The 14085-nt window shown below is 44.6% G+C and overlaps 1 protein-coding gene and 1 pseudogene across 1 annotated transcript; both read right to left on the reverse strand.

Annotated features, from left to right (window-relative positions):
• Positions 1-240: 240 nt before the first annotated feature.
• asb2a.1 (ankyrin repeat and SOCS box containing 2a, tandem duplicate 1) lies at positions 241-9191 on the reverse strand. Its single transcript, XM_055023045.1, is given in 12 exon segments — positions 241-628; positions 968-1125; positions 1203-1401; positions 1404-1560; positions 1562-1775; positions 3997-4168; positions 4314-4559; positions 6632-6787; positions 6855-7024; positions 7393-7503; positions 8634-9016; positions 9104-9191. Coding segments are annotated over 12 exon segments (2190 nt in total). The 5' UTR covers positions 9185-9191; the 3' UTR covers positions 241-485.
• Positions 9192-11960: 2769 nt separating this feature from the next.
• The window catches only part of LOC129353679 (ankyrin repeat and SOCS box protein 2-like), an 8166-nt pseudogene continuing 6041 nt past the window's right edge, over positions 11961-14085 (reverse strand).

A 14085-nucleotide genomic window follows, 5' to 3' on the forward strand; every position in this document is an offset into this window, starting at 1 on the left:
GTAGCAGTGGGTGTAGCAGTGGGGGTAGTCTTGGTTTATTGTTGAAGATTTTTCCATATTCTGAGATCATCGGTTGGGGTTGGATGGCGTTTCCGATGGCGTTTCCGATGGCGTCGCTGCGGTGGACGTTACGCCGCCGTGTTGAGGTGGAGGCACCGTGAGCTCAGCCCCCGTCATGGCGGCGGGTAATGGAGGGTCGCTGACCTCTCCAGAGTACCAGCGGTCATTAAGGTGTCAGACTACCGCAGTAAAGCCGTTTAATGACACATCAAAACATGACATCATCTGTTCAGTTTCCATGACAACAACCAGTCAACCAATCTCTGATGGAAACACAGCGGTGACATCATACCGTTCCAGCCATTCAGTCTGCAAGAGTCCTCCTCTTCTTCTGTGGTGATGTCGCCAGTGGATCGGTGCTGGACATGTCCCTGGCGAGACCGTCTGGAGCCAGTCCCGCATGCTAACCGGGTCGGCGCGCCGCTTCAGCTCTCGTCGTCCGGCGGAAGCTCCTGGTGCTTCAGGAAGCGAATCAGGCCTCCAGGGAGCGGCAGCCGTTTCAGCTTCCTGTGTCCAACCAGCTGCAGGATCCGCAGCCTGCAGAGCTGCAGCAGCGGCCGCGGCGGGGCTGAAGCAGACAAGCAAAAGAAGGTCAACGAATCTTCGCTGAGCCGACAGAAACCGAGCGGACTCCGCGCGCTGCTGGTTCTGGTGTTGGATCGGGACCCTCAGGTCCGACACGGCGTTCTGGTCCCTGTCCGGATCCAGATGCGGACCAGAGGAGCGGCAGACGGCAACGCTCCGGGTCAGTGTTTCTCAACCCTGATCGTGGGATCAATGAAGAAAGATGAAGGTGATGGAGGCCGACAGGTTCTGGAGATCAGGGTTAAGAACCACATGGACCAGCAACAAACCAGCAGCGGTCTCGTCTTCCCGGATCCCCACGTCAGGAAGGTCCGGTGATTACCTGCCTTCTCCTTGATGACGCTCCAGCCAGAGTAACTGTCCAGGTGCTCCATCAGTCTGGAGCAGAGGGTCACATGACCAACGTAGTCCAACAGGACGTCGATGATTGGCCCCGCCCACCGACAGATACTTGGGGCTGAGATCATCTCACAGAACTGCCAATCAGTCAATCAAGGGATCAATCAGTCATCTAGTCAACATAAATGGCTGGTGTTGACCTCTGACCTCACCTGCACGCCCCTCTCGTGACCGGCCCCTGAGCAGCCGGGCGGTCGGCGTCCTCGTTCCAGTTGGAGCGGCTGGTCTTGAGGGGCGGGTGCGGCCGGCTGCCGTAGCAGCAGTGGAAGCAGGGCAGGGCGTGGCCGCCGTGGTCCAGCAGGTACTTGAAGAGCGGCAGGTACTTCATGGAGAACATGTAGACGGCCGGGAAGGTGGTGGGTGGGTGGGGATGGCGGCGTTGATGTCGGCGCCGTGCTCCACCAGCAGCTTGACGATCTGGATGCAACCCATCCTGGAGGCCACCATGAGCGGCCGGAACATGTCCAGGTTGGGGTCGGCGCCGGCCGCCAGCAGCATGCGCGTCGCCTCTATGTTTGTTGTTGATGACGGCGAAGTAGAGCGCCGTGCTGCGGCGGTCCTCGTACAGCCGCCTGCGCTCCTCCGACAGCTGGGCGTTGACATCGAAGCCCGCCTCGATCAGCATCTCCAGGATGTCGTCACGGTTACGCTCCGCCGCCAGGTGCAGCGGGCTGATCCCGGTCCGCCGGACCCGGGCCGTGCTGGTGACCGGGATCAACATGGAGACGATTCTGGAAAAAAGGCACAGCTGGAATCAGAAGAAGAATCACAGCAGGATCGGCCCTCAGGCTGCTGTTCATCTTTCACTCATTTCTAAAGTCAGTTTCTAACTACATGTTGAAATAGCAAGTTAGCTAACTAAATATTTATAAGTTAGCTAACTAAATATTTATAAGTTAGCTAACTAAATATTTATAAGTTAGCTAACTAAATATTTATAAGTTAGCTAACTAAATATTTATAATTTAGCTAACTAAATATTTATAAGTTAGCTAACAAAATATTTATAAGTTAGCTAACTAAATATTTATAAGTTAGCTAACTAAATATTTATAAGTTAGCTAACTAAATATTTATAAGTTAGCTAACTAAATATTTATAATTTAGCTAACTAAATATTTATAAGTTAGCTAACTAAGTATTTATAAGTTAGCTAACTAAATATTTATAAGTTAGCTAACTAAATATTTATAATTTAGCTAACTAAATATTTATAATTTAGCTAACTAAATATTTATAAGTTAGCTAACTAAATATTTATAAGTTAGCTAACTAAATTTATAAGTTAGCTAACTAAATATTTATAAGTTAGCTAACTAAATATTTATAATTTAGCTAACTAAATATTTATAAGTTAGCTAACTAAATATTTATAATTTAGCTAACTAAATATTTATAATTTAGCTAACTAAATATTTATAATTTAGCAAACTAAATATTTATAAGTTAGCTAACTAAATATTTATAAGTTAGCTAACTAAATATTTATAAGTTAGCTAACTAAATATTTATAATTTAGCTAACTAAATATTTATAAGTTAGCTAACAAAATATTTATAAGTTAGCTAACTAAATATTTATAAGTTAGCTAACTAAATATTTATAAGTTAGCTAACTAAATATTTATAAGTTAGCTAACTAAATATTTATAATTTAGCTAACTAAATATTTTAAGTTAGCTAACTAAGTATTTATAAGTTTAGCTAACTAAATATTTATAAGTTAGCTAACTAAATATTTATAATTAGCTAACTAAATATTTATAATTTAGCTAACTAAATATTTATAAGTTAGCTAACTAAATATTTATAAGTTAGCTAACTAAATATTTATAAGTTAGCTAACTAAATATTTATAATTTAGCTAACTAAATATTTATAAGTTAGCTAACTAAATATTTATAATTTAGCTAACTAAATATTTATAATTTAGCTAACTAAATATTTATAATTTAGCAAACTAAATATTTATAAGTTAGCTAACTAAATATTTATAAGTTAGCTAACTAAATATTTATAATTTAGCTAACTAAATATTTATAAGTTAGCTAACTAAATATTTATAATTTAGCTAACTGAATATTTATAATTTAGCTAACTAAGTATTTATAAGTTAGCTAACTAAATATTTATAATTTAGCTAACTAAATATTTATAATTTAGCTAACTAAATATTTATAAGTTAGCTAACTAAATATTTATAATTTAGCTAACTAAATATTTATAAGTTAGCTAACTAAATATTTATAAGTTAGCTAACTAAATATTTATAAGTTAGCTAACTAAATATTTATAATTCAGCTAACTAAATGTTTATAAGTTAGCTAACTAAATGTTTATAAGTTAGCTAACTAAATATTTAGCTTCAAACCAAATATGCAGCTAAATTTAGCTTGATTGTTACATATTTTATTTTGAAGCCAAATATTTTGCTTCAAGCTAAACATTTAGTAAGTTATTAAATGTTTAGTTTCAAACTCAATATTTTTCTTTTCAACTAAATATTTAGCTAATTTGCAAATTCACTGGAAGTGACTACCAAAATAAAAGCTGGGTCTTCTGAGCCTCTATAAAGTTTTGCTGTAACCTCGTCATCATCGTTTTTTTCTTGTCAAACATTCGAGCATAAAGCGGATGAGCCGTTTCACAAACGTTCACCAGCAGCATCAAAACCCAGCTTTTATTCTGATAGTTTTCTTTCCCTTATTACCAAGTCAATTTGCATATTTGCTATATAGCTTGTAAACCTAACTTTTAACCAGCTCAGAGATGAACAGTTTGGTTGAAACGGTGACATTCCTAAACAAATGGCTCCGCTTTCTGGTGTCGACACGTTGGGCCCTCGGCTCGGTACAGATGGCGCCTACTGCTGGGTCCTCTTCATTAAATCAGATCTTATCAGGAGGTGTGAGAGGTTGCAGGTTTGAATCCTGTTAATTGGACAGTTACGTACGTGTCACTTCCTCTCTGTGCGGCGATGTGGAGCGGCAACATTCCCGTTTTCCCAGGCTTGTTGGTGTCAGCCTTCTGGGACAGAAGCACCTGCACCACTTCTTGGTGTCCCATCTTAGCGGCTTCATACAGCGCCGTGGCCCCATCGTCAGCCTGAGTGTTCACGTCTGCGCCTGCAGGGACAGGAAGCAGGAGTCAGGACTTCCTGTCCAGATTATTTCTGACTGGATCTGAGACCAGAACCAGAACTGGGCTTGTAACTGATTATATCTCCTAACGTTCTGCCGTACGTGTCGGACTCAGAATCTGATCCGGTACCGTGTTTGATGAGGAAACGCAGCGCAGCCATCTGGCCGTTCTGAGCAGCGGTGAAAAGTGGCGTGATGCCGTACATGTTGCGCAGATTCAGCTTGGCGCCGGCCTTCAGTAGCATATCGCAGATCTCCAGGTTGCTGTGGACCACGGTTTCCTGCAGGGCGGTCCAGCCCTGAATGCACCGCGTGTTCACGGCCACGCCGTGGTTCAGTAACGCCGCAACAATGGCCGCGCTGTTCCGCTCACAGGCTGCAGGGGACGACAGTTGTTTTATTGCATGAAAACAAACCTCACACCAACAGAGAATATGTGTTAGAGACGGTTTCATAGTCAGGCCTCACTTCCTGTCCTCCAGCCTGTGCATGGATCACTGCTCCAACACCTGGACCTACTGAACGGTCAGTGACCGGGCCTCTGCAGAACCTGCCAACATGTTCAGGTTTTCGGTTCAGGTCTGTTGGAGCAGCGATGCTTCCGCCACAATTACTGCTTCACTTATTTCTGTAGCTTAAACTGCAGATATTTATTCAGTGGAGAATAAATATCACTGATTACCTGTCAGCAAAGCACTTAGCTGGAAGCTAAACACTTAGCTGGAAGCTAAGCACTTTGCTTGAAGCTAAACACTTAGCTGGAAGCTAAGCACTTTGCTGGAAGCTAAACACTTAGCTGGAAGCTAAACACTTATCTGGAAACTAAGCACTTTGCTGGAAGCTAAACACTTAGCTGGAAGCTAAACACTTTGCTGGAAGCTAAGCACTTTGCTGGAAGCTAAACACTTTGCTGGAAGCTAAACACTTAGCTGGAAGCTAAGCACTTTGCTTGAAGCTAAACACTTAGCTGGAAGCTAAACACTTAGCTGGAAGCTAAGCACTTTGCTTGAAGCTAAACACTTAGCTGGAAGCTAAGCACTTAGCTGGAAGCTAAGCACTTTGCTGGAAGCTAAGCACTGAGCTGGAAGCTAAGCACTGAGCTGGAAGCTAAGCACTTTGCTGGAAGCTAAGCACTTAGCTGGAAGCTAAGCACTTTGCTGGAAGCTAAACACTTAGCTGGAAGCTAAGCACTTTGCTGGAAGCTAAACACTTAGCTGGAAGCTAAACACTTAGCTGGAAGCTAAGCACTTTGCTTGAAGCTAAACACTTAGCTGGAAGCTAAGCACTTTGCTGGAAGCTAAACACTTAGCTGGAAGCTAAACACTTATCTGGAAGCTAAACACTTATCTGGAAACTAAGCACTTTGCTGGAAGCTAAGCACTTTGCTGGAAGCTAAATACTTAGCTGGAAGCTAAGCACTTTGCTGGAAGCTAAGCACTTTGCTGGATAAATATTTAGCTGGAAGCTAAACACTTAGCTGGAAGCTAAGCACTTTGCTTAAAGCTAAACACTTAGCTGGAAGCTAAGCACTTTGCTTGAAGCTAAACACTTAGCTGGAAGCTAAGCACTTTGCTGGAAGCTAAACACTTAGCTGGAAGCTAAACACTTATCTGGAAGCTAAACACTTAGCTGGAAGCTAAGCACTTTGCTGGAAGCTAAACTTTGCTGGAAGCTAAACACTTAGCTGGAAGCTAAGCACTTTGCTTGAAGCTAAACACTTAGCTGGAAGCTAAACACTTAGCTGGAAGCTAAGCACTTAGCTGGAAGCTAAGCACTTAGCTGGAAGCTAAGCACTTTGCTTGAAGCTAAACACTTAGCTGGAAGCTAAGCACTTAGCTGGAAGCTAAGCACTTTGCTGGAAGCTAAGCACTGAGCTGGAAGCTAAGCACTTAGCTGGAAGCTAAGCACTTTGCTGGAAGCTAAGCACTTTGCTGGAAGCTAAACACTTAGCTGGAAGCTAAGCACACTTTGCTGGAAGCTAAACACTTAGCTGGAAGCTAAGCACTTTGCTTGAAGCTAAACACTTAGCTGGAAGCTAAGCACTTTGCTGGAAGCTAAACACTTAGCTGGAAGCTAAACTCTTATCTGGAAACTAAGCACTTTGCTGGAAGCTAAGCACTTTGCTGGAAGCTAAATACTTAGCTGGAAGCTAAGCACTTTGCTGGAAGCTAAGCACTTTGCTGGATGGTAAATATTTAGTGAGAAGCTAAACATTTAGCTGGAAGCTAAAGGAAGGTAATGAAAATAAACATTTAGCTTCAAGTTATGTAATTTGAAGTCATCTGAAGCTTATAATTTAGCTTCTAGCTAAATAAAAAAATGTTTAACTTCAAGTTAAATATTAGCTTGAAGCAAAAATATTTATCTTGATTTAATTTGAAAGAGTGGCATTTGTAATTGACAGACTAAATATCATTTCTATTACATGTGATCACGGGTTTCAGGTACCTTTGTACAGCGGAGTCTCCTTCTCATAGTTTGGGATTTCTGGGTCGGCTCCGGTTTCCAGCAGCACTTGAACGCAGCTTAGTTGGACTCTGCTGACGGCGACCAGCAACGGCGTCTCGCCACGTGACGTCCTCTTGTTGACCATTCCTGGTTGAGCTGAAGGCAACAGAAGCCATTAGTCATCATGGCGACTGATGGTGGGCGTGTCCAGGTGTGAGGCTACCTGACAGCAGCATTCGCAGACAGGAGTCCTGTCCGAACCAGGCGGCCTGATGGATGGCCAGCCAGCCCGGCTTACTGGGCAGCATCAGGTTGGTTCCCGGACACACGGCCAGGGCTCTCACCTTGTTGGCGTTGCCTTCACGAACCGCCCGGAACAGAGGCTCCTCCTCCCTGGGGAGACAGGAAGCAGCAGCATGCTAGCAGCAGCATGCTAGCAGCAAACTAGGAAGACAAACATTTAGCTCTGGCTAATTCGCTAACGCAGTAATGTGTCAGCCAATGCCTCATGTAGAGCTTTAGCATAACTAATGTCGATGATTGTGTATAGGGTTAGCAAACTAGCTTTTTAGCTAAAATGCTGGACATGACCTCTGACCTCCACAGGTCAGGACTGAGGAGCCCAGCAGAAACATGGACGATCTAAGATCTTCAGCTGAGACTCGCTGGCTTCCTGCTAGCTGCCTGCTAGCTGCCTGCTAGCTGCCTGCTAGCTGCCTGCCGGTCTCAGCTAGCAGGTGGTCACATGCAGAAAGACTCACTCCTCAGGTTCTGGAGCGATGTGGACCAAGGTGCCGTCATTTTTGTAGTACGCTACCATCCTCTTCCCAGAACCTGTCATGAAGCGACTCACCGTTCCATTGAAGGTCTTCCTGTCAGCAGACAAAACCCACCAATCAGAGCCCAGATAAATCACAGCAGCCAATCAGGGCACAGAGACTTCTGAATATATTAAATCAATGCAGTGACACTTAGCTGTCACTTAGCAGTGTGTCAACGCAGCAGCTGTTGACAAACTGCAGCGTTTAGAATATTGCTTAGAACTGCTGCATGCTTTTATTACTATTTACAAAAACCTGCAAGCACCTTGGTGGTTGGTATCCTAGCCATTTAATATCCTAGCCACTTAGCATCCTAGCCATTTAATATCCTAGCCACTTAGCATCCTAGCTATTTAAATCCTAGCCACTTAGCATCCTAGCCATTTAATATCCTGGCCACTTAGCATCCTAGCTATTTAATATCCTAGCCATTTAGCGTCCTAGCCACTTAGCATCCTAGCCACCTATCCCTGTATGGGTCTTCGGGCCTGCTAGATGTCTACATGCTGCAGAGATTAAATCAAATATGGGATGTGTTTGTAAAGTTATACTATCACAACCTGACAGTAATAATTTGATTTATTCATCCTCGAGAATAAACATGTGGGTTCATTAATCAATCCTATTTTTTGCACATTCATTAACATTTACTTTGGAAATAAATATTTAACTTGCTTTCCAGCTTACAGTTTGAAGCTAACTAGCTTACAAACAAAATATTTAATTAGCAAGCGAAATAGTTAGCTTAAATATTAAGTTCATTCATTCATTTATAAATGAATGAATGAATGAATGACAGTGAAAACATGACTTTGAAAAATGAATCCACATTTTTACTTTTCATAGAAAAAAGATCAAACTTCTTTTAAAGGTTTTGTTGGCTCTGGTGGCATTTTGATTTGAAAGTAGTCTGACAGAAAAGAGAGCAATGAGAGAGGAAGACATGCGGCAAATGTCACCAGGCCGGGAATCGAACCTGCGCCATCCGCCACAGGACTAACGCCTCAATAAGTGGGCTGCGCTTTGACCCTGCGCCACCACGGCACCCCAAAAGAAAAAAAACTTGATTTATTAAAATTCTCCCTCTGAAGTTTCTCACAGTTTCTGCTTTTTGGACCAACATTCAGACGAGTCTCCAGAACCAGACGGGTCCAGACTGGAGGAGAACCAGAGCTACTCACAGGTCGGGCGGTTTCTCCGTCGGTGGGTTGGGGGAGCTGTAGGTGGCGCTGATCTGGGCTGCAGGAGGATTCTGGCTGTTGGGGGTTCGACGCGGATATCTGCTGGTGCTGGTCGGTTCCGGCACGTTGTCCTGGAGACGGGCGGTCTGCACGGCGGCGGTCTGCACGGCGGCGGTCTGCACGGCGGCACCGCTGCACTGTGTCTCCGTCAGGCTGCGCTCAATGGCCAACTGCAGCAGCTCGTCATCAGTCAGGTTACTGTACAAAGAATAATCCTCGAATGCCAGACCAGAACCTCCAGAACCTCCAGAACCACCAGAACCACCAGAACCACCAGAACCGGAGTGGGAGACGCTGGCAGACGCCATGACAGGTCCAACAGTCTGGAACAAACGAGAACAGGGGAGTCGTTTCTCTCCAGAAGAATCCACAAAGTCATATCTGAACATAGAAAAACATAAAGCCAGAACCAGAACCAGAACCAGGCTGTGGGTCAAAACCTCCTCTGAGAGACATTCTTTCTCAAAGCACCAGAAAGAGCAGCTGCTCATCTCAGTTTACCCACCAGAACCACCAGAACTGTTCCCTTGCTGTGTCCTGTTTGTCCGATCTGGACCTGGCCGACCCGGCTGGGTGACGGGTCCGGGTTATTTAAAGGAACTGGATCAGCTGACCTCCATCCCGGCTAAAGTTACATCGGGAGAAAACAGCTGAATCACAGCAGCTCAGGAGAACGGACCAGAACCAGAACCAGGTCCAGAACCAGAACCAGGTCCAGAACCAAAACCAGAACCAGAACCAGGTCCAGAACCAGAACCAGAACCAGGTCCAGAACCAAAACCAGAACCAGAACCAGGTCCAGAACCAGAACCAGGTCCAGAACCAAAACCAGAACCAGAACCAGAACCAGGACCAGAACCAGAACCAAAACCAGAACCAGAACCAAAACCAGAACCAGGTCCAGAACCAGAACCAAAACTAAGTCCAGAACCAGAACCTGGTCCAGAACCAGAACCAGAACCAAAACCAGAACCAGAACCAAAACCAGAACCAGAACCAGGTCCAGAACCAGAACCAAAACTAAGTCCAGAACCAGAACCTGGTCCAGAACCAAAACCAGAACCAGGTCCAGAACCAGAACCAAAACCACACGCAGAACCAAGTCCAGAACCAAAACCAGAACCAGAACCAGGTCCAGAACCAAAACCAGAACCAGGTCCAGAACCAGAACCAAAACCAAGTCCAGAACCAGAACCTGGTCCAGAACCAAAACCAGAACCAGGTCCAGAACCAAAACCAGAACCAGAACCAGAACCAGAACCAGAACCAGAACCAGGTCCAGAACCAAAACCAGTTCCAGAACCAAAACCAGAACCAGGTCCAGAACCAGAACCAGGTCCAGAACCAGAACCAGAACCATGTCCAGAACCAAAACCAGAACCAGGTCCAGAACCAGAACAAGAACCAGAACCAAAACCAAGTCCAGAACCAGAACCAGGTCCAGAACCAAAACCAGAACCAGAACCAGGTCCACAATCAGAACCAGTGTACTAATAAAATTACACTAATTTCTTCAGATTTCTTGAAGAAGAAAAAAGACTGAGTTCTTTTTGAGAGTTTTAGATTAAATCTTGTTTTCGGCGATAAATTCTTACACTTAGTTTTTAGGGTGAAATTTCTAAACTCATTTATGAGATATTTTTCTTATTAATTAAGTATATAGAATGATAAACAAGCAGATGTGTAAATTTAGTTTATGATTAAACGAGTCTTAATTATTACAAAACAAACTGGACACCTCTAAGCTGAATCAATTCAAACATTTTCATTAAACAGTTTTCGGCTCTGAAATGTTGTGAAACTGCACAGCGAAGCTAACGCTAACCCAGTGCTTCTCAATTATTTTCCGTTACGCCCCCCCTAGCAAGAAAAACTATTCGCGCCCCCCACTCCCCACCGTGACTATCCATCTCTGCATAACATTTTTTCCTTATTAACATTTTTTTCGCTGAAAAAACTCTAGCGGCTTATCGGCGTGATTGGGATGTAACGTATTTAAGTGACGCGCTAATTTATTTGGCTTCATGCTGTCCGCTGCGAGCATTTTTAGACACAGCAAACACACCGGTCTTTCCTCTTCTCCAACTGTAGTCACAGTGAAGCCAAGCGCTAAATACGCTTCGTCGTATTTCCTCTTCTTAGCTTTCGGTTGACTTTCTGTTGTCTCATTATCTTTGTCTCTCTCCGCTTTTCTTTTCATCCCTGTGAAAAACTTTTTCATGTTGGGGGTTGTTGAATAACGGAGGCCATAGACAGAACGCAGTCGGAGCTTTTTGTTGACTTAACACTGCTAACCAAGGCAACCTGTTGTCTTGTAAGTCGTAAAATGTTGCACTGTCGCAAACGTGACAGAAGTAACAATGAGAGCGCCACTGCCGCCTACTGTGCGCAATTACACTTTATACTAGTTCGGCCAAAAAAAAGCCTGTTCCCCAGGATCACACGCGCCCCCCCAGGTATCGCACCGCGCCCCCCAAAGGGGCCCGCCCCACTATTTGAGAAGCACTGCGCTAACCCAAGGCCGCCATCTTGTCTAATTTCCGGAAACTTACCGGTTCCTCAGAGAAACAGCATCGATAAACATTTGGCTGAAGCCTGTAAGACTCGAGTTCTTCATGTCTGTACATGTCCGTGATCTGTGTTTAACAAAATCTAATGAAATGTGACTAAACCGGAAGCGAGCAGGTGATTTCCGGTTACATTTAGCAGGGCTTAATGACGTCAATGACAGCGGTGTGAGCTCTCCGTGTCAAGGCTCTTTGATTAAATATTATTATTAATACACACCATGTGTGAGCTGCGGAAATGATCAGGAAAGTCTCTTTACTGCAGCGAAGAGAAACGGACGATTCCCGCTTTGTCTGTTTTGTTTGAACCATTAGACCCAGCTAGACCCATCAGCGCCCCCTTCTGAACCGGAGGGTAAAGGGTAAAGCAAACCATGGATTTCCGGATGTAAGGGTTAACGTAGAACAGCAATATATTTAACCAATAAATTGTTTCATATAAAACTACATTCGTGTGATGCGATTATGGGATAGTTTCCTCATTACACACTTTAAATCTGCTGACAGACAACAGTGGTGTTAACTGTAATAATTAGAATGATTTTTTAAAAATATAAAATTATCATTATGTAAATTTTAAACAGAAGTACTAATTCTTGTACAATTGTTCTTAAGCAATCCATCATGTAAAGCTGCCTGCCCTCTCAGAGTGAGGGGTCGGAGGTCAGTGTAACCTCTTAAAGTAAGACAGGAGACAAGATGAGATGAAAGATGGTTTATCTGTACGAAACAGAATGAGGACTAATCAGGAACCAGGTTCATCACAGGGGGTGCAGCACCTTACGAGGATTAGCATTTCATGTTAGCATCAAGCTAACAGAACATTTTACTGGAGCGTTAAACTCAGTGAACAATATGTTACCTAATTTATTTACAGTAACAAACAATAGTTCAGCTCAATCAAAAGGTTTCAGTTCAATGTAATCCAAAAACATGTCACAGTAACGCAACATCTTTGAGTCAGAGAAACATTAAAAAAGATTGAGCTTCAGATTCTCAGTTTAATTAGTTACTTTAAAAATTCAGATGGTTTTTAACTTTCAATAAAAAGTTACATTTTCAGCCTTCGTGGTATCATCACCATCCCAGTGAAACATTAAGAGACTGAACAGAATTTCTTGAACCAGGTGTGGCTAGTTTATGATTAAAGTTACATTCTGCTGCAGCTCTGCTTCCAGAATAAATCTGGATTATCCTCCAGGTTCTGGTGAAACACCTGAGGCATCCAGAACTCTGGACCCAGAAGGCTTTCAGGACCGTTTTCTCTAAAGGCAGAGGAGTCTCAGACCGACAGCTTCCAGAAACTCTTTCAGAGGAACCAACCTCCTTCCCATCTGTCGGCTTTATGATAGCTAATCAATATTTATTGATATTTAAATGCTTAGAACATTTACGATCAGAGGCATAAAGCAGATTAATTATTGACTTTTTCCTTCAGGGCTGAAAAGCCTCTGATTCAAACAGAAACAGCTTTTCTGGTGCCTCCTAGTGTCGCTTCAGAAAACACAACCTCCAAAAAAACTGCATCACCGTTTCATACCAGGAACCTCTGGATCAGAGAGGTTCTGGAGGTTCTGTCCATCAGTCCGTCTGCAGTCCAGAGTCTGGCAGAAATGTGGAGCAGAACCATCAGATTTAATCTGATTTAATCTGATGGTTCTGGTCGGATAAATTCAGGCCCGGTTCTGCTTCCTAACATGGCTGATGTATCTCAGCAGGGTGCATCAGCAAAATTAAACAGGTCTAAACATGAAGTCAGGGACAGGTGTGTCCTCGTCCAGGTGTGTCCTCGTCCAGGTGTGTCCGCTGACTTCAGGCCAGTCAGCAGCGCACGTCGTAGCGAAGGAAGCGGATGAGCCGGGCGGGAAGAGGGAGAGTGTGGATCAGTCTGAGTCTCCGAACTCCGAGGAGGAAGCGGATCTTCAGCCTGCAGAGCTGCATCAGAGGATGAGGAGCTGAGGAAGGGCAGACAGGAGGAAGCTTAGCCCAGAAACATGTCTGACAGGATCTCAGGTCTTTTGCTGTGATTCTGCTTTAAGTGGTAATAAGTGTTCATTACAATTCTGACGATGCAAATAATTTGTCCTACCAGCTTTCAGTTTGATGGACGCCCAATCGCTGCGACTCTCCAGAATCTCCAGAAGTCGAGAGCAGAGTCGGGCGTGGCCGACGTAGTCCAGCAGCATGGAGATGATGGGGCCGGATATCCGGCAGAAACATGAGCTGGAGATGGCCTCGCAGTACTGGAACACACAGAAGGTCAACATCATGGTCCAACACTGAAGTAGAGCAAAAACAGTCAGACCGGCCTTCCCGTCTAACACCAGAGTCTGATCTCAAAAATGCTTTATAGAAGATTCACGAATTCCCAAAATCACACCCACATCAAACCCTCTGGACTCACACTGGGATGCTGCTGAAGTTCATGTGTCTGAGAAGATGGTAGGATAGCAGCAGCTCACCTGGATGCAGCGCTGCGACTGGGAGCGCTGGGTCACCTGCAGTTCTTCAATGGGACGGCGTGACGGAGCGACGGCCGGATGCGGTCCGAGGCCGTACTCACACCAGAAGCAGAGGCGGGCGTCGCAGCCGTTGTCCAGCAGCAGCTTGAGGATGGGCGGAGACTCCATGCCGAGCAAGATGGCCGACGGGAACAAGGACGGCTGCGTGGACATCTGAGCGTTGACGTCGGCGCCGTACCGCACCAGCAGCTCTGCCATGTCGGACCAGCCCAGCCGGACGGCGATCAGCAGAGGGTTGAAGATGTCCAGGTTGGGGTTGGCTCCGGCTTTCAGCAGCGTCTCGGCAGCTTCCAGGTTTCCGTT

Source organism: Poeciliopsis prolifica, unplaced genomic scaffold (assembly GCF_027474105.1).
Source record: "Poeciliopsis prolifica strain line A6 unplaced genomic scaffold, Auburn_PproV2 SCAFFOLD094, whole genome shotgun sequence".
Lineage (NCBI taxonomy): Eukaryota > Metazoa > Chordata > Actinopteri > Cyprinodontiformes > Poeciliidae > Poeciliopsis > Poeciliopsis prolifica.